At 37.4% G+C, this 27329-nt stretch overlaps 4 protein-coding genes across 7 annotated transcripts in view; 2 read left to right on the top strand and 2 right to left on the bottom strand.

The window, feature by feature from the left end:
* pdcd11 (programmed cell death 11) overlaps positions 1-1901 on the bottom strand; it is a 42372-nt gene extending 40471 nt beyond the window's left edge. Inside the window, exons 1-5 of one of the 2 annotated variants that reach the window (XM_056253551.1) lie at positions 1874-1901; positions 1413-1525; positions 1146-1283; positions 381-548; positions 117-278 (exon numbers count right to left, since the gene is read on the bottom strand). In XM_056253551.1, coding sequence (XP_056109526.1) covers positions 117-278; positions 381-548; positions 1146-1283; positions 1413-1511 — 567 coding nt within the window. In that variant the 5' untranslated portion in view covers positions 1512-1525; positions 1874-1901. Of the gene's footprint in view, positions 1-116; positions 279-380; positions 549-1145; positions 1284-1412; positions 1526-1818; positions 1838-1873 lie in introns of those variants that run through there. The other variant, XM_056253552.1, reaches the window with a different exon arrangement.
* Positions 1902-2068: 167 nt separating this feature from the next.
* Positions 2069-3187, top strand: atp5md (ATP synthase membrane subunit k). Of its 2 annotated transcripts, none has more exons than XM_056253550.1 (4): positions 2069-2145; positions 2503-2614; positions 2891-2986; positions 3073-3187. In XM_056253550.1, the coding sequence occupies exons 2-3, from the start codon at positions 2528-2530 to the stop codon at positions 2978-2980; spliced, it is 177 nt and encodes a 58-aa protein (XP_056109525.1). In that variant the 5' UTR covers positions 2069-2145; positions 2503-2527; the 3' UTR covers positions 2981-2986; positions 3073-3187. The 2 variants fall into 2 exon arrangements, with proteins under 2 accessions (XP_056109525.1, XP_056109524.1); XM_056253549.1 differs by having other exon boundaries at positions 2891-2990.
* taf5 (TAF5 RNA polymerase II, TATA box binding protein (TBP)-associated factor) lies at positions 3188-12674 on the bottom strand. The gene is made up of 11 exons (XM_056253548.1): positions 12237-12674; positions 10872-11091; positions 10427-10742; positions 9663-9826; positions 8728-8863; positions 8533-8653; positions 6990-7119; positions 6660-6824; positions 5171-5348; positions 4443-4620; positions 3188-3845 (listed from the first exon to the last, which is right to left on the bottom strand). Exons 1-11 carry the CDS (start codon positions 12640-12642, stop codon positions 3628-3630), a joined length of 2232 nt encoding a protein of 743 aa, XP_056109523.1. The 5' UTR covers positions 12643-12674; the 3' UTR covers positions 3188-3627.
* Positions 12675-14897: 2223 nt separating this feature from the next.
* Positions 14898-27329, top strand: part of gsk3bb (glycogen synthase kinase 3 beta, genome duplicate b) — a 28239-nt gene continuing 15807 nt past the window's right edge. Inside the window, exons 1-4 of one of the 2 annotated variants that reach the window (XM_056253543.1) lie at positions 14898-15180; positions 15438-15678; positions 24349-24542; positions 24775-24858. In XM_056253543.1, the coding sequence (XP_056109518.1) occupies positions 15591-15678; positions 24349-24542; positions 24775-24858 (366 nt within the window). In that variant the 5' untranslated portion in view covers positions 14898-15180; positions 15438-15590. Of the gene's footprint in view, positions 15181-15390; positions 15679-24348; positions 24543-24774; positions 24859-27329 lie in introns of both variants that reach the window. The other variant, XM_056253542.1, reaches the window with a different exon arrangement.

Genomic DNA, 27329 nt, shown 5'->3' with positions numbered 1-27329 from the left:
ACGTTAAGAGGATTTGATCTTAGCTCACGAGTGACAATTACACATAAAAGATTCAGCAAGAACTGGGTCATATACACTATACAATATATAAAAATAAAGAAAGATTGCAAACTCACCATTCCAGGTTTCAAAGTGCCTGAACTCAAAACCTTGTTAACATCTTTTGGGTTGACTGACACTTTAAGACTAACATGACCCTCCTTAGCGGAGTCTAAAGACGACACAACACATCTGACCAGCATTCCTGGAGTAAGTAGTTGCGAGAGAGGGACGACTTCCTATGAAGAGTAGACAAACATGAACAGAATGCATTATACTGTTACAAATACAACAACGCTCGCATATATTTTTACAGTTGCCTCCTTGTGCAGCTGTGTTACCTCTGAACTGTCTTCAGAGTCCAGTCTGTTATTGAGAATCTTGGTGTAGGAGTCACAGATGTTGTAGATCGGCAGGTAACCAACGAGACCGCTTGGGAGACCAACTACCACCTCAAACTCTGACACTTCCTTCACACAACCCAGCATCAGAGTGCCAATCTTCAGATTCTAGACAGAGGAAATGGGAAAGAAACCTGGGTGATCAGACACAAGTGCAATTTCACCAAAACAAAAGTAAAGTCGCTGTTTGGATTTAATCTTCAGAGTCAAAGACTGGATCATTATTGCAGTGATTATTATGTTTTTAGCATGTTACATGTTTGGGAACAGTTCTTCTAACCCTAACTGATGGAGTGTGTATCTCTTTATTTCTTATGTAAGGAGGACACATCATGGTCATATTCCAGGATGACAATGTCAAGATTCATCAGGCTCAAATTGTAAAGGAATGGTTGGGAGGAGCATGAAGAATCATTTTCACACATGAATTGGCACCTCTGAGTTCAGAGCTTAAATTCACTGAAAGTCTTTGGGATGTGCTGGAGGAGACTTTACAGTGTGCTGGACTCTTGCATTGTCAATACAAGATCTTGACCAAAAATTGATGCACCTCTTGATAAAAATAAATGTTATGTTATTTCAATCAAGAGGTGTTGCTAAACATATAACATGCGAAAAACATAATAATCACTGCAATAATGATCCAGTCATTGACTTCTATTTAAATCCAAAAAGAATTGTCATGTTTTTCCCCTACAAAATTACCCGAAGATGAAGAATTTCCACAGAAGTGGCAGTATTAAGTTTTAAATTCTCTTCATCCACTTTCTGTTTTTTACGGGTTTTCTCTTCATCATGTTCCACGTCCTTCTTCTTCTTCTTCTTAACCAGTGTTTCACGTGACTGAAAAACATTCATACACATTACACTCGTAACAATCAGTGCAAGCATCTGTTTGCTCATTGATCTTAATTAAAATAACTGCTTTAGTCACCACCACCACCATCATCATCATCATAACCATAATCTTACTTCAAAAAGATTGTCCACGTCATGTGTCTTAACATGTTTGGGCCCAGAGGTCTTCTTCTCTGCACCGCCACGGGGGAAATCTTCCTCCAAAGATGCCATTCTTTACTATTTACCTGAATAGAAGGGCTCTAGTGAGGTCCAATCAAAAAACAAAGGCATTAAACATTTTCGAGTCTTATTAGACGTTAAAAAAACATCTTTACAGCACTTCATTTAACCGTTATTTAAACTGACCAAGAACAAATAACATGTCTTACATCTGCCTGCATGTCGACACATGAGATACACAACATACAGGCTATAAGTTACTATAATACAACGTTTAATCAACATATTCCTTACATTTAGAGACGCGACATAGGTCATTAAACCACCCCAGCAGTAACAACAAACTGATTTTACTTACGCTATACAACTTTGTGTGGAACAATGTAAAATGCTGTCATGCAAGTAAATCTCACATGTTTCTCACAAGCGTGCCATCTTTCCGACCCGGACGTAAACACTGTGAGGCGGGATTTACGATTGCAGGAAAAATAAAAAGAATCAACCAATAGGGTGACGGGATTATCAGATTGGCGTTTCTGTAAACCTATCGTTGTGGTGTAAAAAGCGATTGACGTGAGTGTAAGCCAATGACCACAGTTTATTCAAGCTATCACCACGAGGGTGGGATTTCCTTAAATCGTTCACTTTCCGGCCTCTCCTCCATTGAAGGGCACCAGTTTGCTTGGTAAGTCATGTCTCTAATTTGAACTGAAATATCTTATTTCCCCCAGCATGTTTTAGAAAGTGGGTTTTTTATATTGCTTGCGAAACGAATATATTCTGCTTAGTAAAGCACAGAGGTCGCATTTACAATAAAGACGCTCGTTTTAGCAAACGGAATGAGTTGGTTTTAAGCATATTATTATGTAATATCTAATATAATATTATAGAAACTACATATACAATCTCATGGTAAAACTACAACTACATTTCACAATTAAACAGCAGTGTTGTCATATACGCATTTTTCGTGACCTTGCATGATAACGAAAAACGATGCGCAAGTCCTAATGTATTTATTTAAACTCCTTTATTAATTCAGGATCAGCAGATTACACACAGAAATCATGGGTGGACACGACGCTGGAACTCAACACCAGTTCACTGGCATCGCCAAGTACTTCAATTCATACACAATCACAGGCAGGAGGAATGTAAGTTGATTTGCATTGACAATTATTATGCAGCTAAAATAAAATATGCTTAACGTTGTTGCCACCACGGAATAATAAATAAAAAAAACAGTTGTGAGTGTTTATCTCACAATTCATGCTTTTTTTACTCCAACAAATGAGTAAAAAAAGTCAGAATCGTGAGATAAACAGGCACCATTTCCTTTTTAGTTCTTATTTAGTGGTGGAAACAAGTTTCCATACATTGCCTTTGTATTCTCACTAAATTGAAAGTACTCTTTTTCCCCTTGACTCAAGTGTGTGTTGGCCACATACGCCAGCATTGCTGCCATTATCCTCTTCTTCAAATTGAAGCCCAAGAAGCAAAAGGCTGTGACATCAAGTTAATTTATAGTAAGTGCCACCTGAATTTAATTTAAATTCATTTCCATTTCCAAAAGTTGCACTTCCATTCCAACTATTTTCCTCTTTCTCTTCAGGATGTTTTGTGAATGCAGAATGAACGGAGGGCAAGCTGGATGTCCTTGTTTTGACCATAACTTCAGTTCAACTATGTAAAGAATAAAAAAAAAAAAATCACTTGTACCCAACAAACACTGTGTAGAAAACTTGTTTTATTTACACTTTGAGGCACCTAGTATAAAAGCTTGTACAGACATTGACAACAGCACTCATATGCATCACATTTCAAAGACCAAGAACCAGATTCTGAATTAGAATGGAAAAGTTTAAATTGACAAAAGGAGACCAGCCATGTCATTTTGAGACATTTGATGCATAATGGCCTTGAAAACAAGCATGGAAGAGAAAAGGTAAGCTTAAGAGCACGAGGTGTGAGATCTAGGATCAGTAAATGAATGATGAAAGAGGTATTGGTCGCTGTTCCCAGGTATGCTCAGTGCTTGACTCCTTTTTTCACTTCGCTTGAACCTATTTCACATGTTAGGGTGGGTGGTAATCTTTAAATAACATGCACCATTTATGAAAAACACACATCTACATGAAGTCATTGTCCTCTGAAATATGCGGTCCCTTCACTGGGAGTTGTAGCCTCCTGCAGCCAGTAGCAGGTTGCGTCTGGTGAAGTGCAGGTGTGTGACGGGAGTGGATTTGCTGTGGTACGTCCCCAGCAGCAGCTCCTGGGAGTTGTCAGGCAGGTGAATGTGGCCCGTCGCTGCAGTGAAGTCGTCCGTCTCCACGTCATCGAAAGCCTTCATGGCGTCCCACAGCCGAACTGTGTTATCCATAGAGCCTGGAACAAAAGACACAGCATTTCAAGCTGAATTTAATTACTTTAATTACTATTAGCCCTGTAAAGCCTGAGATCTGAAATAAGTGTGGAAAAAAATATTCTTTGAAATGGAACAGTTTAGTGAACCTTCAAATTAGTATCATATTTGATACATCAGGCTTTTATGGCTCATAGTATAATAAGAGAATATGGAGCTCATACTCTGGGATAAAAAGACCTCAAGTTGCTGATATTCATATGGCCAAAACGTAAGGTGATATTCTGATAGCTTAGGTCAGTTAAGGCGGAGAGAAGGCTCTTTTGTGGCTATTCGACCACATGAGCATCTTCACTATTAAAGCAATCCGGTCGAATGCGTTTTCGACTACCGAAATGTGGTCGAAAGTGGACAAGCTCTAAACGTTTTGGACCCCATTTAAACCCCTATTTAGCGTCCACTTGTGATCCGATCGAACAAAAAGAAAACTAATACCAGGTGTAAACAGAAGCTTGTATCAAATGTAAAACTGTAGAAACACTTTACATCAATCCAATCAAAACTAGTCCTAATCTGTGGTCATAAACGCTGTCTTGAGATACAGAGCCAGCAGTCCGAACCTGATGCGAGGATTTCTCCATCTCTGCTGAACTTGAGGGCATATATTGTGTCTGTGTGGCCCTTCAGTTCTCCGATCATCAGCCCATGTCCAAGATCCCATAGCAAAACTCTCCCATCTGTGGATCCAGATGCCAGGAACTTTCCATTAGGTGAGAATGCTAGAGAATGGATGGGTCCCTGAAATCAAACATCATCACTTTTTATTATAACTCGTATGACTCAGTATTATATCAGAAAAATGGGGGTATAAAACGGTAATTGGTTGATAAACTGCAAAGAATGGGCATACGAAAGAAGAGTTGAGCAGGTTTTTCAGAGATGGGTTTAAAATGACATGAGAGGGAATAGCTTTTATTGAAAAATATTCATAGCTTGATTTAGTTAACGTCAATTAAAATAAGCAGAAATAAAAAATAAATATTAGATCAATTTGAACTTAATTAGAAAACTAGAAACGGAAATAAAATAAAGTTTAAACCAAAGTACTAAAATGAAACAAAAAACTAACAAAAATGACACAGACGCATAACAAAATGGATCAAAAGCTATTTCTAATTATTATTAAATACTATAATAGTAGGCCTATAATAATAATTTTTAAAAAATAATAATTTGAGAGGGAGTAAGCAAATAATGAAAGAGCTTCATTCAACGCGAATGGGATTAATGTAATTTCCTGTGCAGTGCTGAGATCATTCATTCAGTCACCTTTGGAAGCCTTCAGTACCTTGTGACCTGTAAAAATGCGGACACAGTTTCCATTCAGGACATCCCAGAGGCGTACAGTGCGGTCGGTCGAGCCTGTGGCCACATAGTTGGAGTTGGGGTGGAACCGCGTGCAGGTGACGTCAGCCAGATGCCCGGCAAATATACGCAAGGGCTGGTAATGATCCGTCGCCCAGAGCCTGGGAAGCAAATGAAGATTTAACATGAATATTTGATTACGGTCTAGAAAACATTTGCAATATCTTGTCATTCATTGGCAAGTCTCTTTTTTTGTTCAATACAAGATCTTGACCAAAAATTGATCCACCTCTCGATGGAAATGAATGTTGACTTTCGTTGGCTTTTAATACATTGTAATGTCTTGTTTTGTTCTTCTCTGTTTCCTTTTATCTGTTATCTAAGGGTCTTTTTTATTTTGTATTGTATTTTATCTATCTACCTACACACACACACACACACACATATATATATATAAAAAACAGTACAATTTGTATACATTATGCAAGTAGATGTACAGTATTAGTATTAGGGCTGCACAATTTGGGGAAAATGTCATTTTGCGATTATTGAGGTCGATATGCGATTGCGATATAATAAACAAATGGTTTCATGAGTCAACTTGCTTGGTTCTAAAGCAGAATGCACACACAGATTAGTGATAATTCTGAAATGTGTATTTCTCAACTCAAACTAGCAACAACAACTAAATGATTGATAACACCTATAATGATCAATAAAAATTAATTTAATTTTAATTAAAGTGAACTTCAAACAATTCTCACATAAACCCATAATAAATGTCATTTACCTGTGCTCTTCCTGTCTAACAGGTAGGAAATATACAGAAATTGAATAAAGTTATCAAACAGTCTGCGCTGCATAAATTATAAATTATATGGACTAAAATCCTATTTAAACCTACACAAGTTCTTTGGTCAAGAGCAGTGAGTGTTTTTCTCTGTTCCCTTTGTTCTTTGATTAACTTTACTGACAGAAAGTATTATTGGATGCTGGCCCTTTAAGAGTTGCTGACAGAGACGCGGATCTCACACGCGCCTTATTCTCTCACAACTCTTTACGACAACCATCATAAGACTGCTCTTATGTTATGAAGACACTCGACAAATGATATTTTGGCATAATTGTGTGTGTTATTGTTCGTTCACTTTAAGCGGAAAGAGAACTGTATTCTGGCGCGCGGTCTGTGCACGCGCATGATACTGGCGCGCGTCTTTCAGTCAGGACATTCAGCGCGCGATCTCCTTTGATATAAGAGCGGGATCATGTAACATTAGCCAAAGGATGACAAAAAATAACAGATGCTGCGTTAACAGCCCTAATTTGTTTATTTCATATAAAATCGCAGTATTTTGCGTCATATAATCGCATAGGCTTGACATCGCGATTACGATATGATTAATCGTGCAGCACTAATTAGTATACACTGATTTAAATAACAACATCATTAGAGTAATGAGAATCTAGCGTACCGTGCCACTCTGTCGTGTCCTCCAGACACAAAGTAATAGCCGAAGGGTGAGAACTGAGTGTCCCACACTGGATAGTTGTGTCCTTTATACCCCACGAGACATGTAAACGTCTGCAGGCTCCACAGTCTGACAGTACTGTCCTCAGAACTGGACAACAGATAGTTCCTAAGAGACAGATGAAGATATTAAACCGCACTGTCAGCAAAGTTTTGTTGATAGCAAACTAATCGTTTGGTTAGTCTCATGCTTACACACCTCCCCCGTTGTCCTGCATTACTTAGAAACACATTTCATGGCGATATAAGTTACTTTTGAGGACATGTTTGGTACCTGTCTGGACTGAAGCTGACGCCATACACCGGCCCGCTGTGACCGTGTAGGATTTTAGACTCACTGGCCGTCTTCTCATCCATAATCCTCTCCAGAACGTCATCAGACTCTTTATCAATCAGATTCAGGTCTAGAGAATAGGACAGCATGATTCAAATTGTGTGAGGCATCACACACCGCTTAATCGACATTGACGTTAATCTTTAAAATTACTCTTATGTCGTTCCAAACCCGAATTTCGTTCATCTTCGAAACACAAATGAAGATATTTTTAATGAAATCTGAGATATTTCTGTCCCTCCATTGAAAGTTTATTTAACGAAGCTTCCGCAAGATTCAAAGAGGTGTGTTCAAGCAAGTACGGTTGAGCTTCCATTTACCAAATTTGAGTGCTCTATGCATGTTCGCTGATTAAAGTTTATATGTGAATAAAAGCCTAACTGAAATCTGTTGATCACATAAAGCGATTAGAAGATTAAACCGCTTGATTCTTATGGATTTATTTAATGATTGCAGGAATGTGATAAGGTAAAGACAAAACAAAAGAAGGAAACGAGCGTGAAATAAATGTATTAGAAAAAGCACTATTTGCAGTTTGTTTTGAATTTTTTCCCGGCAATTTCAGTATCCATACAGTCAGACTAACGCAGTTCACATGGGTCCCAGGAAAAAGAAAAAGATGGAAATTTGTCTAAATACGGAAAAATCATCCCTGGATCTCTTTATTTGTGTCAGATTTTTGGGTGAATAGACTTTCAATGGAGTGACAGAAATCTCAGATTTCATTAAAAATTTCTTTATTTGTGTTTCGAAGTCTTATGGGTTTGCACGGTAAATTATGTAATTAGTAAATTATGACCAAATTTTCATTTTAAAGGATTAGTTCACTTTTAAAAAAACTTTTGCTGATAATTTACTCACCCCCATGTCATCCAAGATGTCCATGTCTTTCTTTCCTCAGTCGAAAAGAAATTACGGTTTTTGATGAAAACATTCCAGGATTTTTCTCCATATAATGGACTTAAATGGGAACCATACGGTCCAAGGTCCAAAATACAGTTAATAACAGTTTCAGATGCAGCTTAAAATGTCTTTAAACGACACCAGACGATGAATAAGGGTCTTATCATGCAAAACGATCGCTCATTTAAAAAATAAATAACAACGTTTAAGTTTTATAAGCTCACATGCTCGCCTTGCTCTATTTTGTGTGACTCTCCTGTTCGAACTCGTTCATCAAAATGAACAAATCTTTTTTCGAGTCATTTGATTCATTTAACGACCGAAATGAACGAATTGACTCGGAAAAAGATTTGTTCATTTTGATGAACGAGTTCGAACAGGAGAGTTCGAACATAGGCATCTTGGATGACATGGGGGTGAGTAAATTATCAGCAAAAGTTTTTTCAAAAGTGAACTACTCCTTTAAGGGTGAACTATCCCTTTTAGTGTTTAAAACTGGAAATAAAAGTTATAGGATTGTTAAAACTAGTGTAAAATGTTCCCTTAAACCTCTGTGAGAGTAATAAGAAGGTACGTGTACCTGCTGCAGATTTGACTTTGCGTAATTTTTTGGGTGTGACGGTCCACACGCGGACTGTGGAGTCCGCAAATCCTCCCGCTAACAGACTGGAGTCGTCAGTGAAGTCTACCGCCGTCAAACCCTGAGCGACAACACAATCAGCACGTGCAGAGTTAAGAAACACCAAACTCCATCATCAACATAAACAGCGCCAACCTGGTAGGCGTTGAGGAACGTATAGAAGCAAATGGAAGGCAGGTTCTCCGGGCTGAGCCGGATTCTTTTGGTGCTCTCCTTCATGTACATGATCTTATCCAGTTTGTCCGAGTCCTTCAGCTCTGGCAGAGGGATCCTGTCAATCAGAAAAAAGAATAACAGATTATGAAACTATACCATTTCACATCATTTAAAGTTGATTGTTCACCCAAATTTTTTTTAAGTCTGTCATCATTTATTTGCCTTTCAAACCTGTATGAATTTCTTTCTTCTGCTGAACACAAAAGAAGATATTTTGAGTTGATGGACCCCATTGACTTCCATAGTAGAAAAAAAAACCCCATTTAAGTCAATGCGGTCCATCAACTCACATTCTTCAAAATATCTTCAGCAGAAGAGAGAAATGTATACAGGTTTAAAACAACTTGAGGGCGAGTAAATGATGACAGAATTGAATTTTTTGGGTGAACTATCAATTCAAGCATTATCTTTAAGTTCTCATGAACATAAAAGTTCAATATACACTAGCATTCAAAAGTTTGGGGTCGGTAAGTTGATTTAATATTGTTAAATGTTTTTTGTAATTTATTCCTGTGATCAAAGCTGAATTTTCAGCATACTCTCTAGTCTTCAGTGTCACATGATCCTTCAGAAATCACTCTAATATGAAGATTTGATGCTCAAGAAACATTTCTGATTATCAATGTTGAAAACAGTTGTGCTGCTTAATATATTTGATGACACTTTTTTCAGGTGAACATAATTGTTTTTGGAACATTATAAATGTCTATACTGTCACTTTTGATCAATTTAAGACATCTTTGCTGAATAAAAGAAATAATTTATTTAAACAAACAAACAAAAAAACTTAACCCCGAACTTTAGAACAGTAGTGTACATGTAACTTCAAGCTGAATGATGAGCTTCTGTCAAACCTGTTCTGTTGAGGGGCGTTTGGGTCTTGTTTCTTACTCTTGGAGCCTATACTGTCCTTTTTAGTTTTCTTCTTCTTGGGCTTCCCTTCCTCATTCTCTGCTTCATCATCTTCATCATCTAGCGGGACTTCAATCTCTGGCTCCTTCAGCAGCCCGTAGAACACCTGGTACCATTAGAAACAAGACGGCACATTATTAAAACATACAATACTATTCAAATACAAGATGATTTCAATTCAAGAGTGATACTCTCTTTTAGTCTTTTATCATAATTCATGTACAAAATGTAAAAGCGCAAACTTTCCTGTTGTTATCCCATTAAGAACCTAAATCCCATCCCTTATATACAATACCACCATTCAAAATTTTGGGATTGGTAAGATTTTTTTAAAGAAATTAATACTTTAATTAAACTGATCTAAAGTGACAGTAAAGACTTGTACTTTGTTATAAAATTCAAACTATCTATTCATCAAAGAATCCTAAATTTTTTTTGTTTTTAACATTGATAATAAGAAGAAATGCAAATAAAACCAGAATGATTTCTGAAGGATCATGTGACACTGAATTCTGGAGTAATGATGCTGAAAATTCAGCTTTGTTCACAGGAATACATTACTTTTTAAAATATATTCACATTGAAAACAGTTATTTTATATTCATATTACGGTACTTTTTCTTATTCTCTCAAAAATCTAACAGACCTCAGCCTTTTGATTGGTGTATTTTCCATATGTAAATAAATACATGCTTTTGTATCTAACCTTGGCTTTGTTGACTTCTCGTTTGGCCTCTCCCCCAAGGCTGCCGGACATGCTGTCGATCTGACCCTTGCTGCGGGGCATGCCGTCAAAGATGTCGATGTACAAGTGCTCTTGAATGATGTTCCATATCTGGTTATTATGTCTTTCCTGCAAGTGTCTCTTCAGAAGCTGGTACGAGTCTCTGGAGATGCGCAACACGAAGCGGCTGGTGCGGAAATCCAGAAGAGCCTCGTTCCCCTTCATGTGCTCTTTCTTACTGAGGCCGCAAAGAACACGCAGGTCATCCAGATAGTAACACTCCTGATCACCGCTAAACCTATCAGCAAAAAGGAAACTGGTTAAGCCACAATGTTAAGACTTACAGAATCATCAAATTACATGATGATATTGATATCATCCCTGATTAACTCCACAAGTAAACAAGGTCTGATGTTCTGATGCTTACTTGTCGAAGAAAGCCTTGGCTTTGGTCTCATTGTTGTTGTAGACCAGCTCCAGGTACATGTGAACGAACAGGGGGTAGAAGAGCTGGGACAGTTCTGCTCGGTGGCAGTCCAGCACTGACTCTATGAAGTTCTTCAGGTCGCTGTAGTACACCTGATACAGAGATGGATCCCCCTGCTGACTGTACGCTGACAGCACCACACGGACATCTGGATGGTCTTCTGACAACATGAACGTCAATGTCAAACATTTTAATGTAATATACAGTAGTCAACATTTAAAGTGGATCAAAAAAGTTCATTAAAGTTGTCCTAAGACAAGACCGGGTATTGTTCAAAATTCATGTATATAATTTCGATGAAAGGTTTTGATCCACTTCAAATGTTGACTAATGTGTATAGTGTATATTTATATATATATATATCAAAAGTTGGGGATCAGTAAGTTTTTTAAAGGAAGTCTCTTCTGCTCACCAAGGCTGCATTTATTTGACTTAAAATACTTTTTTTTGTTTTATTGTTAAATATTATTACAATTTATTTTCTATTTTAATATATTTTAGAATGTAATTTATTCCTGTGATGCAAAGCTGAATTGTCAGCATCATTACTCCAGTCTTCAGTGTCACATGATCCTTCAGAAATCATTTTAATATGATGATTTGCTCCTAAAGAAACATTTCTTATTATTATCAATGTTATGTACAATTTTTTTCAGGATTCTTTGATGAATAGAAAGTTCAAAAGAACAGTATTTATCAGAAATAGAAAGCTTTTGTAACATTATACACTACCGTTCATAAGTTTGGGTCTAGTAAGAATCTTTTGAAATAAATTAATACTTTTATTCAGCAAGGATGTATTGAATTGGTCAAAAGTGACAGTAAAGACATTTGTAATGTTACAAAAGTTTCTATTTCAAATAAAATGTGTTCTTTTGAACTTTCTTTTATCACAAAATCCTGGAAAAAGTTGTAGCCTACACAACTGTTTTCACCATTGATAAATTAATAATAACAAATGTTTGTTGAGCAGCAAATCATCATATTAGAATGATTTCTGAAGGATCATGAGGATCAAATGGATCAAAAATACATTATATATATATATAGTAGTAGTGGCCAGTTATTTAATATGCATGAACTTCATGCACAAAATGGCAAAAAAAAAAAAGTTGTGCAAATGTACTCATAAATAAGCAAGACTAGGGAGGACTGAAGAATGATGTGTTATTGAAACAACTAAGGTGGACTAACTCGAGCAATGCATGATAATAATAAGCAAGAGCTAAAGCAGATTTTGTACTGATGCTTTAATAATTTAAACGATGCATGTTGTTTCAATAAGAAGCTGTAGGTGCCACTCACTCTTGACTGGCACGGGGGTCAGCGTGCTCTGGGGGGCGGCTGCTGCTGTGATGGACACCCGGCTGAGCAGAGAGTTCGCATCCCCTCCATCTCCGTCTCCTTTCCCTCCTCCACCGCCATCGGCTGCCAGAGAGTCCACCTGGTCTTCTGCGAGACCCGCTTCTCGCCTCAGGATCTCCACCGACTCTGACAGTTTATTCCGCTTTAGAAACTGGAGCACTGCGATCAAAGTTTGTTGGTCCTCCTGCTTCGGGGCTCCGCCGGCGGGGGCAGCGGTGAGGGGTGATGAGGAGAGGGCCCCGTTCCCAGTGTTCCCCGAGAGGTTTGACGTCCCATCGCTAAGTATTTCAGGCTTTGTCTCTTTCTCTGCGTCCAGCTCCATCGGTCCATCTTGCAAAGCCGCCATTTTTTCCCCCGGCGCCGAATGCAATGACGTCATGACGCGCGCAGCGTAAGCACGCTATGACGTACGCGCGTGGCGTTTTGTTCCAGTAGTTGTTCAGTGAGAGAGTCGACGGAGAGAGAAAAAAAGAGTCAACGGAGGAAAATTTGTTATGATTTCGATAGATATCAGGAAGGCAAAAAAGGGGGCAAGATTTCTGAGGTATATTTACTTTTGGAACTTCATTTTTAATGATGACCTTTTTCACAGACGGCCTGGTTCTCCTGTCACCCAAAGACTGGCTTCAGGACAGCCTGAATCTGCTGGAGTAGTACTGTCAGTCCTGGGCCCTTACAGTCAACCTCTAAAAAACTAGGGTAATGATATTCCAGAAACGCTCCCGATCTTAGAGACCAACACACACATTCACACTATCACACAGAACCATTGAAACCACAAAAACACACACTTACTTCTGCCTAAAAATAACTTGAACGGGTAGCTTTACTTTGGCTGTGAATGAACTCAAAGAGAAAGCTCAAATGGCCATAAAAATATAAATTAAAATTGACATCCCAATCCAAATCTGGCTCAAAAACTATTCAAAACAATAATTGAACCAATTGTTTTATATGGCAGTGAAGTGTGGGGTCCTACTATAGGCCAATACCCTCTCCTTCTAAACATCCTACAAACAAATGAGCCATCAAATTCTGGCAACTTCTAAAAACAAGTGACCCCAACACATACCATTACAAAGCCCTAAAACACCAAGAGCTGAACCTATAACGAAGAGTGTGCCAGCTGGTGCTGAGACTGACTGACCTCAGGACAGACACACACTCACACACGTTCTGCCCACACAAATTATGAACACAGAAAAAGACAAGTACATCACCCATTGGACAAACACTTTTAAAAACCAACACAAACTGGAATGTTATTCGGCCTTTAATCGAGACTACAGTGTTGCAAGCTACCTGAGCACAGTGTAAAACTCAGGAAAACATTGACTCAGCGAGCACAGTCTGGCCGTAGAGACGGGCCGGGGCACCGACATGGATCTCCCGTGAGGACAGACGCTTGCACTGCATCCCGGGAGTGACAGAAACTGAGCTGCACTTCCACACAGAATGCCCAAAATATTAGAGAACACTATAAACCCAAAATTAATCAAATATTTCCCCAATTTAACATCTGTAGATCAACCAAAAAGAAAAAAAGCCAAATTCACAAATATAGCCGCAGGATTTGTAGCATCTTGCCTTCTCCTATGACATGAACCATGAAACAAACAACCAATAAACACACTCTCACAGCCCAAAACCAGCCACCTATTAGGCCAACACATTCTAAGTTGTTACATGACTTCTGTATTATAATCTTTTATTATTTATTATTATTTTTTTTTATTATTTTTATTTGTTATATCTAGCCACATGTTTATAATATTGTCTTTTTTTATTTAGTGTTATTATTATTAAACTAAAAATATTATTATTATTTTCTACAAACGCTTTACTTAATGTTCAGATGTCCTAAATCATTTTTCTGTTGTTTTAATGCGTTGGCAATACAATATGTATTTTTTGTCATGCCAATAAAGCTTTCTGAATTGAATAGAGAGAGAGAGAGGCTGAATTCAGAACCGCATACTCTTACTATTTCTAGCTGCCATAAAAAGATGTGGTAAAAGTAGTATGAGTAGTAGCCTATACTAGTAGTATGCGGTTCCGAATTCGGCGAGAGAGAGAGAGAGAGAGAACTGCGCTATCCTTTACTTCCCGCTAGGAGGTAATCATGGGAAGTCAAGTCCGACTCATTTCAGAGAATCGGTTCTTTTGAATAGTTTATTTCCAAAGACGAATTCAGGGATTCTTTTACATCATGACGAAATTACGCCACCACGTGGTCCTTGACATTCGGGTGTAGCCACATTTAAACGCACATTATACACTTTTTTCGATTAAGGTTTAAATTTTAATCGCAGTTCAGTCAGTTTGCAGCGATTATCCAACTCATAAAACATTATTATTTAGGTTAGAATATAATTAGCTTTTACATTAAAAATCCTGAACATTTATTTACATTTGATCTGAAACAGCACATCATAAACGTATTAACAGTACGTTTTATTTGTAGACATTTGGCTAGTGACTTACAATGACTTAAGTCAAATCTTTGAAAAGCCTACTATCAGTTGACTCGTCGAAAACGACTCCGACCCGTCCGATTCGATTCATTGTAAAAGATCCGGCTCAAATGAATGATTCTTTCACGAATCTCATCGGTAACAGGAGGCATCCGCGGCTGTGTTAGTAGAAAGGGAACATCTTCATCGGGGATTTTCTTTTTCTTTTTCTTTGAGGGCTCAAGAAAAAGCTAGCGACACCCGTCCGATCATTTAGAAGAAAGAAGCCTGAATAATTTGCGTTTTATCGGATCTAACGTTAGATCATTATTCAAGGACTGATGCGGTCATGGCAAGTCTCGGTGTCAGCTTTATCCGATACTCGCCGGCAACATCTGCAGGATATAAAGTGAAAGATAAACTATAATCGAGTAAGTTTATCTGATCCCGGTAGATTTAATCTTTGCGCATGCGAGATAACAGTTCTGGGCTCTGGATATGCCGATATATGAACTGAGATAGCGATAGGCTGAATGTGTGTTCAAGACAATGTGATTTTGGCTTTCCATAGACATTTTCCTGTGACTTTATCATCGGCAACTCTAAGACGGGGACTAATTTGTAACATTTGTTTTGTGCAGTGTTTTAAACGGCGTATTAAAGAACGGATATCTTCATCTCTCATCAGCTGACCACCTCTGAATTCATTGCATTAGAAGAGCTACACTGGAGTTTTCCTTCATTCGCGCAAACAGAAGCTTTTTTGGGGGGATCCAGACATTTACTCTTGTGTTAAAGGAGCCTATAAGGATCGTGGTTAAAGAGTAACGGGATCTTGGAGATGTCAGGCCGGCCTAGGACCACCTCATTTGCGGAGAGCTGCAAGCCAGTGCCGCAGCCTTCAGCCTTTGGCAACATGAAAGTCAGCAGTAAGTATTATAATCTCCTCTGTATCTCATATCATAATCTTTCTTAGCCAAACACCATTAGAAACACAAGAAATGCTCAGTTGGTGATGTGTATAATATACAGTTTGTGAGCATCTGTCATGTAATCTATCCCCTAATGTAGTGCTGCCTGGATCTCAAGGGATGGGTCAGGTCCTGTCTCTTATTATCAGATCTACTCAATGGAAATACATTTGCTGCATTGTGCATTAAGGAAGCACCCTGCCTGGGCATCATTGCACAGCTCAGTAGTTTTATAGCAGGGAGATTGCAGTGCCCAGACCTTTTTTTCAGCATAGACAATGACTGTTTATTTGCACACAAATTTATAGATATTAATCAGAATTTTGTCATATACGCATCATGTCAGCACTGATTCAGGGTAATTATAGTTGTTGTTATACTGTTGTGTTTTATACTGGTCGGTTTTGGTTGGCACAATTACATGACGCATACATAATCCTATTCTGATATTAATCTGAATATTCCTGTGACCACATAGATCTGTCATTTGAGGGCTGTCATTAGCTGGTTGTTTTTACAAGGAAGATGTTTCTTGATGAGCTCATGGCTTGTTTTAGTGCCCTAAAATCCTTGAATAGGTATTGATTTATAAGACCATGAATGTCTTGAGGCATAGCTTACTACTATATAGCTTGATATCTCACGCATTTTCTAACTGGATGAAGTTTGCGTAGGTGCACGAGCTGTAAAAATGTCCATTTCCACTCTTTGAACCCGTGCCCCTGTGGTTTGATTGACAGGCCTGTCTCCTGAGCCTCAGCCCAGCTGGATCACTCATTTCCTACACTAATGATGTGTATCTCACCACTGTGCTTCTCTGGAAAGGAGGATCAGAGAGATGTGTGTGACTCACCTCTGACTCTATCCCTTTTCCAAATGTCTCAGCCTACCTATAGTGTCACAGTCAATTTAACAATAGGGGAGGACACGTGGATTGACACTTTGTCCAGCACTTAACACATCCCAGTCGGTGTAATGGTGCTCAATGGAAACTCAGCGCAGCTTGTATTTTTCTTAACACACTACACACACTTTAAAAGCACTTTATTGGCATTAATGGATCCATAAAGAACCTTTAACATTCATGGAACATTTCCATTCCACTAAAGGTTCTTTATATTGGAAAAAAACTTTAGATTATTAAAATGTTCTTCACATCAAGAAAAATGGGTTCTTTTAAGAATTGTTCACTGGTTCTTTGGGGAACCAAAAACTATTCTTCTATGGCATCGCTGTGAAAACAATTTTTTTAGAACATTTATTTTTAAACTACTCCTTTTAAGCTTTTTTCAAATAATACCTTTCATGCAGTGTGTAATATAGCTATTTGTGAATGTAAAAAGTCTGCAAAGTTTTAAAGATCAAAGTGTACAACATAAAGTTATTGTCTCCTAAAGAACGAGTCATCAGCAATTCTTCCTGTTACATAACTACGTAACATTGTAAAAAATTTGCATAATGCCATCTATGGTCTTCATTGTCTGCCCGCGAACAACGTCTACTTTGCCCCGCCCTCAAACGTTGCAGCTGAGGCCTGTAAGAGTTCGGTTGATATTGTCGACATGTCAAGAAGACACTGTTTTCAGCACTGCGAATCCACTTTGCATGCACTTCAAAAGCATGAGGACTCGGGCTGGAATTGATACTGAAAAACTGACCAATCGGAGTAGAGTAGACCAATCACAACAGACTGAACCATCTGACCAATCAGAGCAGAGAAGATCAATCACAAGAGACTTGTCCGTCTGACCAATCAGTGCAGAGTAGACCAATTACAACAAGACTGGGCAATCTGACCAATCAGCAGAGTAGACCAATTACAACAGACTGAACCATCTGACCAATCAGAGCAGAGTAGACCAATCACAACAGACTGGGCAATCTGACCAATCAGAGCAGAGTAGACCAATCACAACAGACGGGGCCATCTGACCAATCAGAGCAGAGTAGACCAATCACAACAGACGGGGCCATCTGACCAATCAGAGCAGAGTAGACCAATCACAACAGACGGGGCCATCTGACCAATCAGAGCAGAGTAGACCAATCACAACAGACGGGGCCATCTGACCAATCAGAGCAGAGTAGACTGCAAAAGGAGGGGTTTAGAGAGACCGGATCTTGATCCGTTTTCAGACTCTTTGAGAAATTAGGTGATGCTGCAATACATTATGAGAAAGTTATGAGCATTTGGCCTTGGATGCATGAAAACCTATTATAGGAAAACTCCAAAACAAAATGTTATTGTATTTTTTTTTTTACTAACTACAAACTTTTGAACTATAGTGTATATATTTATAAATGGGCTTAAAGGGATACTCCACCCAAAAATGAAAATTCTGTCATCATTTACTCACCCTCATGTTGTTGCAACCCTGTATGAGTATCTTTCTCAATGGTTTGGCACCATTGGAAGTCAATAGTGCCAAACAGTTGTTTGGCACCATTGACTTCTAGGGGTGGGAATCTTTTACCATCTCACGATTCAATTCGATTCCGATTCTTGAGGCCACAATTCGATTCAAAATTGATTTTCCATTCAAAAAGATTTTCGATTTAAAACGATTCGATTTTATCCATAATGATTTCTAATCGGGTTTCTGATCATGATCTACTCTCATCTGCTTTGCTATACAGAATGTCAAACGGAGACCAGTGTTTCCTCTAGGATTTTTTCCAGCTGTGGTGGCAGGCCCATTTCGCCAGGGGGAGGGGGCATGGCCCATGAGTGATTGCCATTGGCCACGCCCCCTTACCCCAGGTGTTTAAACCTCCCCTAAGTATTATAACATTAAAACATGAAAGGCTCGAATAAGAGCGGCAAAGCGATTATGCGCATCCCGTGCGCAGAATGATGCACTTGAAGCAACGCGAAGTCACAGCGCGCAGCGCTCCGGATTGAAAAGTTCAAAGTACAAAGCGAAGAGATTATATCTGCCTATCTATGCTTAATGTATTATATATTTGCAACAGTTTATTGAGCATTTTCTTTTAACAGTTTTAAATTTCAGTTACAGTGCGGATGAAGAACAATTCATAGCGCTCTCCAGTGCTGTAATCTAACAGACACCCGGGAGAAAGGATTATGATTTAGAAAACGCTATAACGCGACGCGCTGTGTGAATGCTGAATGGAGAATGACTGAGGAGAGATGAGTTTCCATTAACTTTAACTAACGACTTAAATATTAATTTTTACCTCACATTATGCTATTGAATGACTTTAGAAGTCTTGGAATATAGTGCGAACACTTTATGGTGCTTTACAATGTTTTTTATGCCTTTAGCTTAACAATAACACAATATGCACATTAATATCGGACCTCACTGAGAAGCTGCAGCCGTGGCGGGATTATTTTAGGTGTGGCGGCCCGCCACGGCAGAATGAATGTAGAAGCATCATATTTAGAAGCATCAGAAGCTCTATAAAAGCATCCATATTTGCTTCCTCTGATTTGCCGCTCACGTTCAAAAACCGGCTGCGTGCATGACGTCCGGACGTCCCGTATAGGCTATAGTTACAAAAATGGAGGCGAACAGCCAGCTGATTTTATTTATTTATTAAATCGATTCTTGGACATTTCAGATCGATTCTGAATCGTTGCAAATGAGAATCTAGATTCTTCTGTGAATCGATTTTTTGGCACACCCCTAGTATTTTTTTTCTTCTTCTATGGAAGTCAATGGTGCCAAACAACTGTTTGGTTCCCAATCGTTCTTCAAAATATCTTCCTTTGTGTTCAGCAGAAGAAAGAAACTCATACAGGTTTGAAACAACTTGAGGGTGAGTAAATGATGACAGAATTTTCATTTTTGGGTGGAGTATCCCTTTAAATATAATTTAATATAATTAATTTCAATTATTTAAAGTTTTTATTTCAATTTAAATATTATAAAAGCCAAATAATGAAATAGTCTTCATTTTGTGTATGCAAAATATCATTTCTTTTTTGCTTTTGATATTTGGGGCGTTGCATTCAGAATATTGTGCATGTACGTGAGAGTATGTACCGGTGGTGCTGGCATTGATCTAATCAGCTGACAGCAAATGACTCGCAGCGTCAGCTTTACCAGCAGACTCATCCCGCTGCCATTAGCAACGCCCAGGCCTGAGGCAGCATGCCTTCCTCCACAGGGTGTGTCCTAAAGAGGGGCTACACCTGACCATGTGACACTCTCATTACTGTCATGCGGCAAACCGTCTGTCTAGACATGCATGTCAGAGAACAGCAGCAGGCCTTTCATTATAGCCGTGAAATTGCATTTCATAGCTCATATTAAAGAAAATACTGTGAACCTGTCAAAGCAAATTAGGCCTTTAATCCTATTTAGAGCTATTATAGACCTTCTTAGGATAGATGTCTATTTAATGTGTATGAAAACGAGCCTGTGTGGGGGACGGAAGTCTGTTCATTGAGGCAATTGTAGTGGTGTTGATCATTAATATATTGTTAACATTAAAAAATGTACTTAAAAAAAAAATTCAAGTGGACAAAAAAAAAATCTAAAGAATAGATTGACGTTGGTATCAGATATTGAATAATTAATTGTGCAAATGAATAGTTTTTAGTATTTTTAATTTAGTTATGGAAAATTATTGAATTTTTAATATTATCAGTATTTATTGGCCTTAACATAAATAAAATAAATAGGCTTCTCATCAGCCAGGATTGTAATATATCAGCGCATCCCTAAGCAGAATGCATTTAACAAATGTGCCTGTTTTTATGTTTATTAAGTTAATTATGACGGCCAACCTGATGTTCATTATAATATAAACAAAACTAAGAAGTAGGAAAATTCTGCAGAGCTAATCATTAGATATTCATAATCAGTTCATGTTTATTCATGATCAATTCATTTTCATCTGTTCTTATCGTTGCGGATGGTGAGGGATAATCATTTTGTATGTGAGATAATGCGTTTAATGCTCCAGCCGTCATGATGAAAAGTCTCTTAGACGGGAGAGGATTAAGCTAAGCTGTGTCTTATATTAAATGCCTCGGTTTATCTGAATTGCTAAATGACTAGTCAGTTCCTGAGCTGGACGGTGTCAGAGGAGCAGGATGGGAAGATGATCTGGGTTAGTAATGGGCCGTGACTCAATTAAAATTCCATGCTGAGTAAGTTTGGGAGCCCATATCTTTATTAGCTCATCGTGCGAGTGTGTGTTCACGCTCACACCCTCTGACTCATCACATTTCCCCGTGCTGAACGTGCGCTTGGTCTGCACTTTACTCCACGGTTCACCTGACCTGGCAAACACCATAAAAGTAGCCCGTGTAACTAGTGCACTACATTTCAAGTGTCCTGGAGCTGTACACTGTAAAAAAAATCCCGTTGATTTTTACGGAAAAAAACTGCCAGCTGTGGTTACCAGAACTTTACCGTCAAAAATACGGTATCAACGTTTTGGGTTTTACAGACTTACCTTAAAATTTACAGTAATAAACCGTAATTCATTATTTGATATAATGATGATTTACCAACTTATTGAAGTATTAATAACTGTTTTGGACCATTGTAATTCACTGACAACCAACAATCATCACAGCAGTGATGAGAGTCACATGATAAATCAAAGCTCATCACAAGCAATCTTCCACAAGAAAGTTAATACTATTATATTGAAGCTGCAAAGTGTTATTCGCACAAACATTAAACACCATCATGGTAACATCAATTTAACAACATGTAACATAAAACCATAATGTACATAACTGATTAGAAAAGAACTAAGAAAACTAAGAAGAAACTTAGTTATTTCAACAAAAATAAATCAAATGTGAAGTGTCATGCAGGGAATTGTGGGAATGTCAATTTACGGTTTTTCACTGTAAATTATACAATGAGTTGTTCTTTTCACTTTCAAAAACTGTAAATTTAACGGTATTTTACAGTAAAATTGCATTAAATGTACCGTTAGATCTATCACAGTTATTTACCGTATATAGTAAAGAAACTTTCTGTTAACCAATTAACAGTTTTGCACTGTAGCATTTTTACAGTCTTTTACCGTTAAAATCACGATCATTTTTTACAGTGCATTTCAGATCTATTCAGCAGTGTTGGGGAAAGTTACTTTTAAAAGTAATGCGTTACAATATTGTGTTACTCCCTAAAAAGTAACTTGCTGTGTTACTTAGTTTTACTTACTCTTTATGTAAAGTAATCCGTTGGGTTACTTTTGTGTTACATTTCTAACCTGAGCTGGGCTTGCTCGTTTGTTTTTTTAATAACAAAAAAAGTTCTATATTTGGCAAATTAAAGGCCCTTTCACATGAAAATTGAAATGAATAAGCCACAGGCTGAAGCAAATGCAAATGTACAGTAGAGGGCGCAGCTTAACACTTTTCCTTCAGCAATAAAAACATATAAATAAATAAGACTAGGGCTGTCAAACGATTAATCGCGATTAATCGCATCCAAAATAAAAGTTTGTGTTTACATAATATATGTGTGTGTACTGTGTATAATTATTTTTAATACTTAAATACCCTCACATGCATGTGTATTTAAGAAATATTTGCATGTATATACTGTATATAGACTGAATGTAGCCTATATATAATGTATATTTTATATAAATATAAACATTTTATATATAAATTACATATTTTTCTTAAATATATACATTTGTGCATTTCTATACAAAATAATTATACACAGTACACACACATATATTATGTAAACACAAACGTTTATTTTGGATGCGATTAATCGTGATTAATCGTTTGACAGCCCTAAATAAAACACAAATGTGATGTTTAACTCATTAAGTCATTTTTGCTTATTGGTATGGTTGAATTGGACCAGCAAAGACACTGTTTAATAAAGTGAGAATAAATACTATAAGTATATTATTTTACATATTTAATCCTTGCATGATTGCATAATAGAGTATTCTAAGTTTGCATTTCACTGTTTTTATTCATTTTAAGGAATACTGAATCTATTTTTGTGTTGGTGAGATGAGCATGTTCACATTTAGTCTAGAACTACAATAGCATCATGTTTACACAGCGCACACAACACCTCTGCACTTACTCACGTCACGATACATGGGTTACATTTATTTGAGAAAGTAACTTTAGATGTTTTGCTGTAAATTTAATAGTAATGCTTTAATGCTCAGATATACTTAAAGCGAAATTAAAGAACGGACTGATGTGACGTCATTTCAAACAAAATCAGGCCGAAACCAATTTCATTTGGAGTTCGTTTTGGGAGTTCGAAACAGCTTGCCAAAGCAAACTTTCCGGAAAAGTTCGCTCCGGCTGCTAAACACCTTTGTACTACCACTTAGAAAGCAAACACAAGCCGAGCTGCTAATTATTTCTTTTATTTTGAAAAAGTATTTTTGTAACACCAATGCATTCCTGACCTAGAAGATCTGCAGTGAATCATGATACTGTCTATTGTTTGAAACCTGTTTGGAAAACCTTGTACTTTCCTTCGGTAGGGAGTGTGTTTATCAAAAACTGAAGAACGGATTCAAAATTGCTTCTCTTAGCATACTTTTCCCAGAAATGAGTCTGCTCTAAACCCAAACACAGCATAAATGTGATTGTCTCACCTTTCAGAAACATAAACTTTGTTTGTTTGGTCATAAAATGAATCATTCTCATGCATAATTAAAATGTTTGTCGATGTAATCATATTCTGCTGCGTTGTAAATGTACACTACAATTCAAAAGTTTGGGGTTAAGTATTTAAAAAAATTATTACTTTTATTAATCAAAAGTGACAGTAAGCACATTTATAATGTTGCTAAATATTTCTATTTCAAATAAATGCTGTTATTAACAGTCATTTTAAATTGTAATAATATTTCTTACAATATTTTGATCAAATAAATGCAGTCTTGGTGAGCATAAGAGACTTCTTTCAAAAACATTTAAAAAAAATTGTACCAACTACCAACCCCAAACTTTTGAACGGTATTGTAGCTAATGAGAATGTGATTGGTTTATGTAAAATATCTTGACTTTATGGTGATAAAAAGTGAAAGAAGTCACTAATGTTATTTCCTAGTGGACGACATTTAGTTTCCATGACCTCAGCTTTGGCCTGGACTAGATCACTTTCTAAACAATGATCTGGCTTTAGTTTCCAATTAAAATTCTCATTGTGCTGATTAATGATCCCATTTGCCAGCTATAAAAAGTAATTATCCATAATTAAAACTCATGAAACTTTATTTAGTCAGTTTTCCATTACTGGACTGCAGACGCTTCCACCAAGAAACCAGACCTTTGCTACATTGGAGGGTCATTTAAAAAAAGTTTGTTTAATCGAGATAAAAATACTCTTAATAGAAATGGAAATTCACAGAGAAGAAAAAGGTCACTTTCAAAACATCTTTCTATTGTATAATTGAGGACACGTCCCCATTTTATGCTCATATTCCTCATTTTCATGTTCTCAAGCACTTGCTCAGGGGTGTGAAAACATGGTGAGGTGTGAAGCGGATGTGTTTTAGTCAAAATGAGCTCAGGTGTATTTGGACACACGCATGAACACACATTAATGAGGATATTAACACCTAGAGCTCATGTGACTGTGTTAATCAGACCAGTGAATTACAAAGGAATATTCATGGTACATTGTACTTTCTCTCTCTCCTTAGGAGATAAAGATGGCAGTAAAGTCACAACGGTGGCCGCGACCCCTGGTCAGGGTCCCGACAGACCTCAGGAGGTCAGCTACACGGACACAAAGGTCATCGGGAACGGCTCGTTCGGGGTCGTGTATCAAGCGAAGCTTTGCGACACCAGTGAGCTGGTGGCCATAAAGAAGGTGCTGCAGGATAAAAGGTTTAAGGTATGAATGTGTGTATCGTTGGTTGTCTTGTGTGTCCAGCTGGTCTTCCTTAGAAAATCTGAATGAGCCCAAGTGCGTCAGATTTGTGAGGCCGAAATAAGTTTAACGTTGTTTACCCTTGTGGTGATATGGTTGACATTTGCTTACCATTTAGCCTTGTATTGATGTCAAAAAAAAAATTCTCATGACTCTTTTCTTTTTTTCTCTGTCATACTTTTTATTTATTTATCAGAATCGTGAGTTACAAATCATGAGGAAGTTGGATCACTGTAACATCGTACGTCTGCGGTACTTCTTCTACTCCAGCGGAGACAAAGTGAGTGCCACTTTTCTTTTCTTCCCTCCATTTTTCTAAGCACCATCAAGTGCCCTATACCACAAACATGCTGGCCCAGTAGTTTCCCAGCAAATGCTCTGGGTCATGGGATATGTATTCATATGGTGCAAACCTAAGTGAATAGCAGTCTGATACCTGACTTTATAATGAGGGACTGCAGCAGAGCCCCACTGGTTTGGCTCTTGCACACTAAAATACACTCCAGACACCAGCAAACTCACACTCCCTTACTTAGAGTTTGTACTCTGTTGCTAAAAAACGAAGTATACATCGATGGTTGACAGAGGACGTGTCTGAAGCTTGGTGCTGATGCGACCGTCGTAGTGACAACTGCCAATCACATTACTTCCAGCTTGGACCACAACACTAAAGTATATTAAATATATATGGAATTATATTTTACATAAAGAAAATTAAGCCTAGTTTAGTTCCACTAAGATTTATTCTCCCTCAATTATTAGTGTAATGCAGAAAAAAATCTAATTTTCATTAATGTAATGTAATTTTTTTTTTAAATATATTATGACATTTGTAAGAAATGTGTATATCATGGCAATATTAATGTAATATCATAGTTATATTATGACATTTGTAAAGTATTTTTTATATCATGGTAATATCGATATCATGTTATTTGTAATAAAATGTCAAATTTTTTGTACATATTTTATGTGTATATTTTTATAAATATACATTTGTAATTGCAGTAAGATTACTTAACCCTGAAAATAAATGCAATCAAATAAATAATAATAATAATAATATATATACACTACCGGTCAAAAGTTTGGAATAATTATGACTTTTTTATAGTCGAGTTTTTATAGAAGTCTCTTATGCTTACCAGTAATGTGTTTTATTTGATCAAAAATACAGTAAAAACAGTCATATTGTGAAATGTTATTACAGTTCAAAAAATTACTGGTTTCTTTTTTTTATGTATTTTAAAACTTGTAATTTATTCCTGTGATGCTAAAGCTGAATTTTCAGCATCATCACTCCAGTCTTCAGTGTCACATGATCCTTCAGAAATCATTCTAATATGCCATTTTTTTTCTTTATTCAACATATAAACAAATATTTTTAAACTTTTTTTTTTGTTTGATGAGATTCTCCACTATGTTATGAACAAATTGAATGAAATGTCCCTCTCATGGTGCGGTGCACATATACAAAACGTTGTCGTTCATCTTCAAATCATTATATGAATAGAACTATAAATAATATGCACAATCTTACAGTATGTTTAGCAGAATACACTTGCTATGCCAGCAGGGTGGTATTTTTGTTGAGATTTACAGCACTTGCTGCTCAGGCTCTGCAGTTTTGACCTGTGGATGGGATTTCTGGGTAATCCTGCGATAGCCCCGGGGGCATAACCTGTCACAGCAGTGGCCAATGAAAGCTCAGTAGGAAACTTTTGATTGATGGAAAGATAAACTGTTAAACCAGCCCTATTTTTACTGTATGACAAGTTCTGGCTCCTGTGCAGCCAACCAAAGGAAGTGTGTGTGTGTGTTTGTCGAAGAGAGTTCACAGAGTTCAGACTTCCCTTTTAATGTATAATCTATTCACAGATCACACAAATAGGATCAGAGTCTTGTCAAGATCGTATAACGAGAATACTATAGCATTACATACCTGAGAGTAAGTTTTTACAGAGTAAATTTATACAAGCTGCAGACATCCAAAATCAGCCACTTCTTTTTTCTTTTCTTTTCTAAGAAAGAAGATCAAGGTACCACACAATGTAACCTAACCCTAACCACGTTCATATATGCATAGTTTATGTCAGAGGTCGTCCACTTCAGTCAGGAGGGCCACATTCATATATAAATATAGATTGCAGCCTCATGCATTGCTTGTGGTTTGGGAAATGATTGTGGTTGTGAAACATGAGGATTTTACTGAGTAAAGAGAGTCCTTTTCATCCGCGTACACTTTTGTTTTCCTTCACATTTTAGATTGAGTGAATTCAATTGAAGTGTCACATCAGTCAGAAAAGCAATCAAGGGCCTTTCCGTGACTAAAGCAGTGTTTAACAGTATATATGTCTTTTCTCTCTGCTGGCCTTCGCCAGAAGTTTAGATTTTCACTTGCTCTTTTAAAGGTGCTCTGTGTCATTTTTTTGACTGTACTAAAGCATAAAAATAGCTTATGTTTGCAGAGATGTAGGAAACGTGCTAAGTTCAAATACTTGTTTCTCTGAAAAACGATGCTGCAGCAGTTAATCGGCTTTGAAATGTGCGCTCTGTGTCGGAATGTCTGTTGTTTGTTTTGGTTTGTGTGATTTTGGTCCAATTTACCAATAGTATTTCGAGACCGAGGGTTGCCAATTGGCAGAAAACAGCAATGGAAGCCTGCAAACGAACTGGGCCGCAAATTCTACCCGACCTAAAGCCCTGGCAATAAAAACATTGCAAACATATACGTTAGCTGATCAACTAATA

The sequence above is a fragment of the Rhinichthys klamathensis genome, unplaced genomic scaffold, assembly GCF_029890125.1.
Source record: "Rhinichthys klamathensis goyatoka isolate OS25496 unplaced genomic scaffold, OSU_Roscu_1.1 h1tg000107l_1, whole genome shotgun sequence".
NCBI classification, from domain to species: Eukaryota; Metazoa; Chordata; class Actinopteri; order Cypriniformes; family Leuciscidae; genus Rhinichthys; species Rhinichthys klamathensis.
Note: the sequence above shows the minus strand (reverse complement) of the source record. Positions and strands in the feature narration are given on the sequence as shown.

Coding starts and splice junctions, on each gene's coding strand:
- atp5md (XM_056253550.1), top strand. CDS start 2,528: ATGGGTGGACACGACGCTGGAACTCAACACCAGTTCACTGGCATCGCC. Junction 2,615..2,890: donor CAATCACAGGCAGGAGGAAT/GTAAGTTGATTT, acceptor CCTTGACTCAAG/TGTGTGTTGGCCACATACGC.
- taf5 (XM_056253548.1), bottom strand. CDS start 12,642: ATGGCGGCTTTGCAAGATGGACCGATGGAGCTGGACGCAGAGAAAGAG. Junction 8,864..9,662: donor AACGCCCCTCAACAGAACAG/GTTTGACAGAAG, acceptor TCTGATTGACAG/GATCCCTCTGCCAGAGCTGA. Junction 4,621..5,170: donor GCATTTTTACAGGTCACAAG/GTACTGAAGGCT, acceptor GTTTGATTTCAG/GGACCCATCCATTCTCTAGC.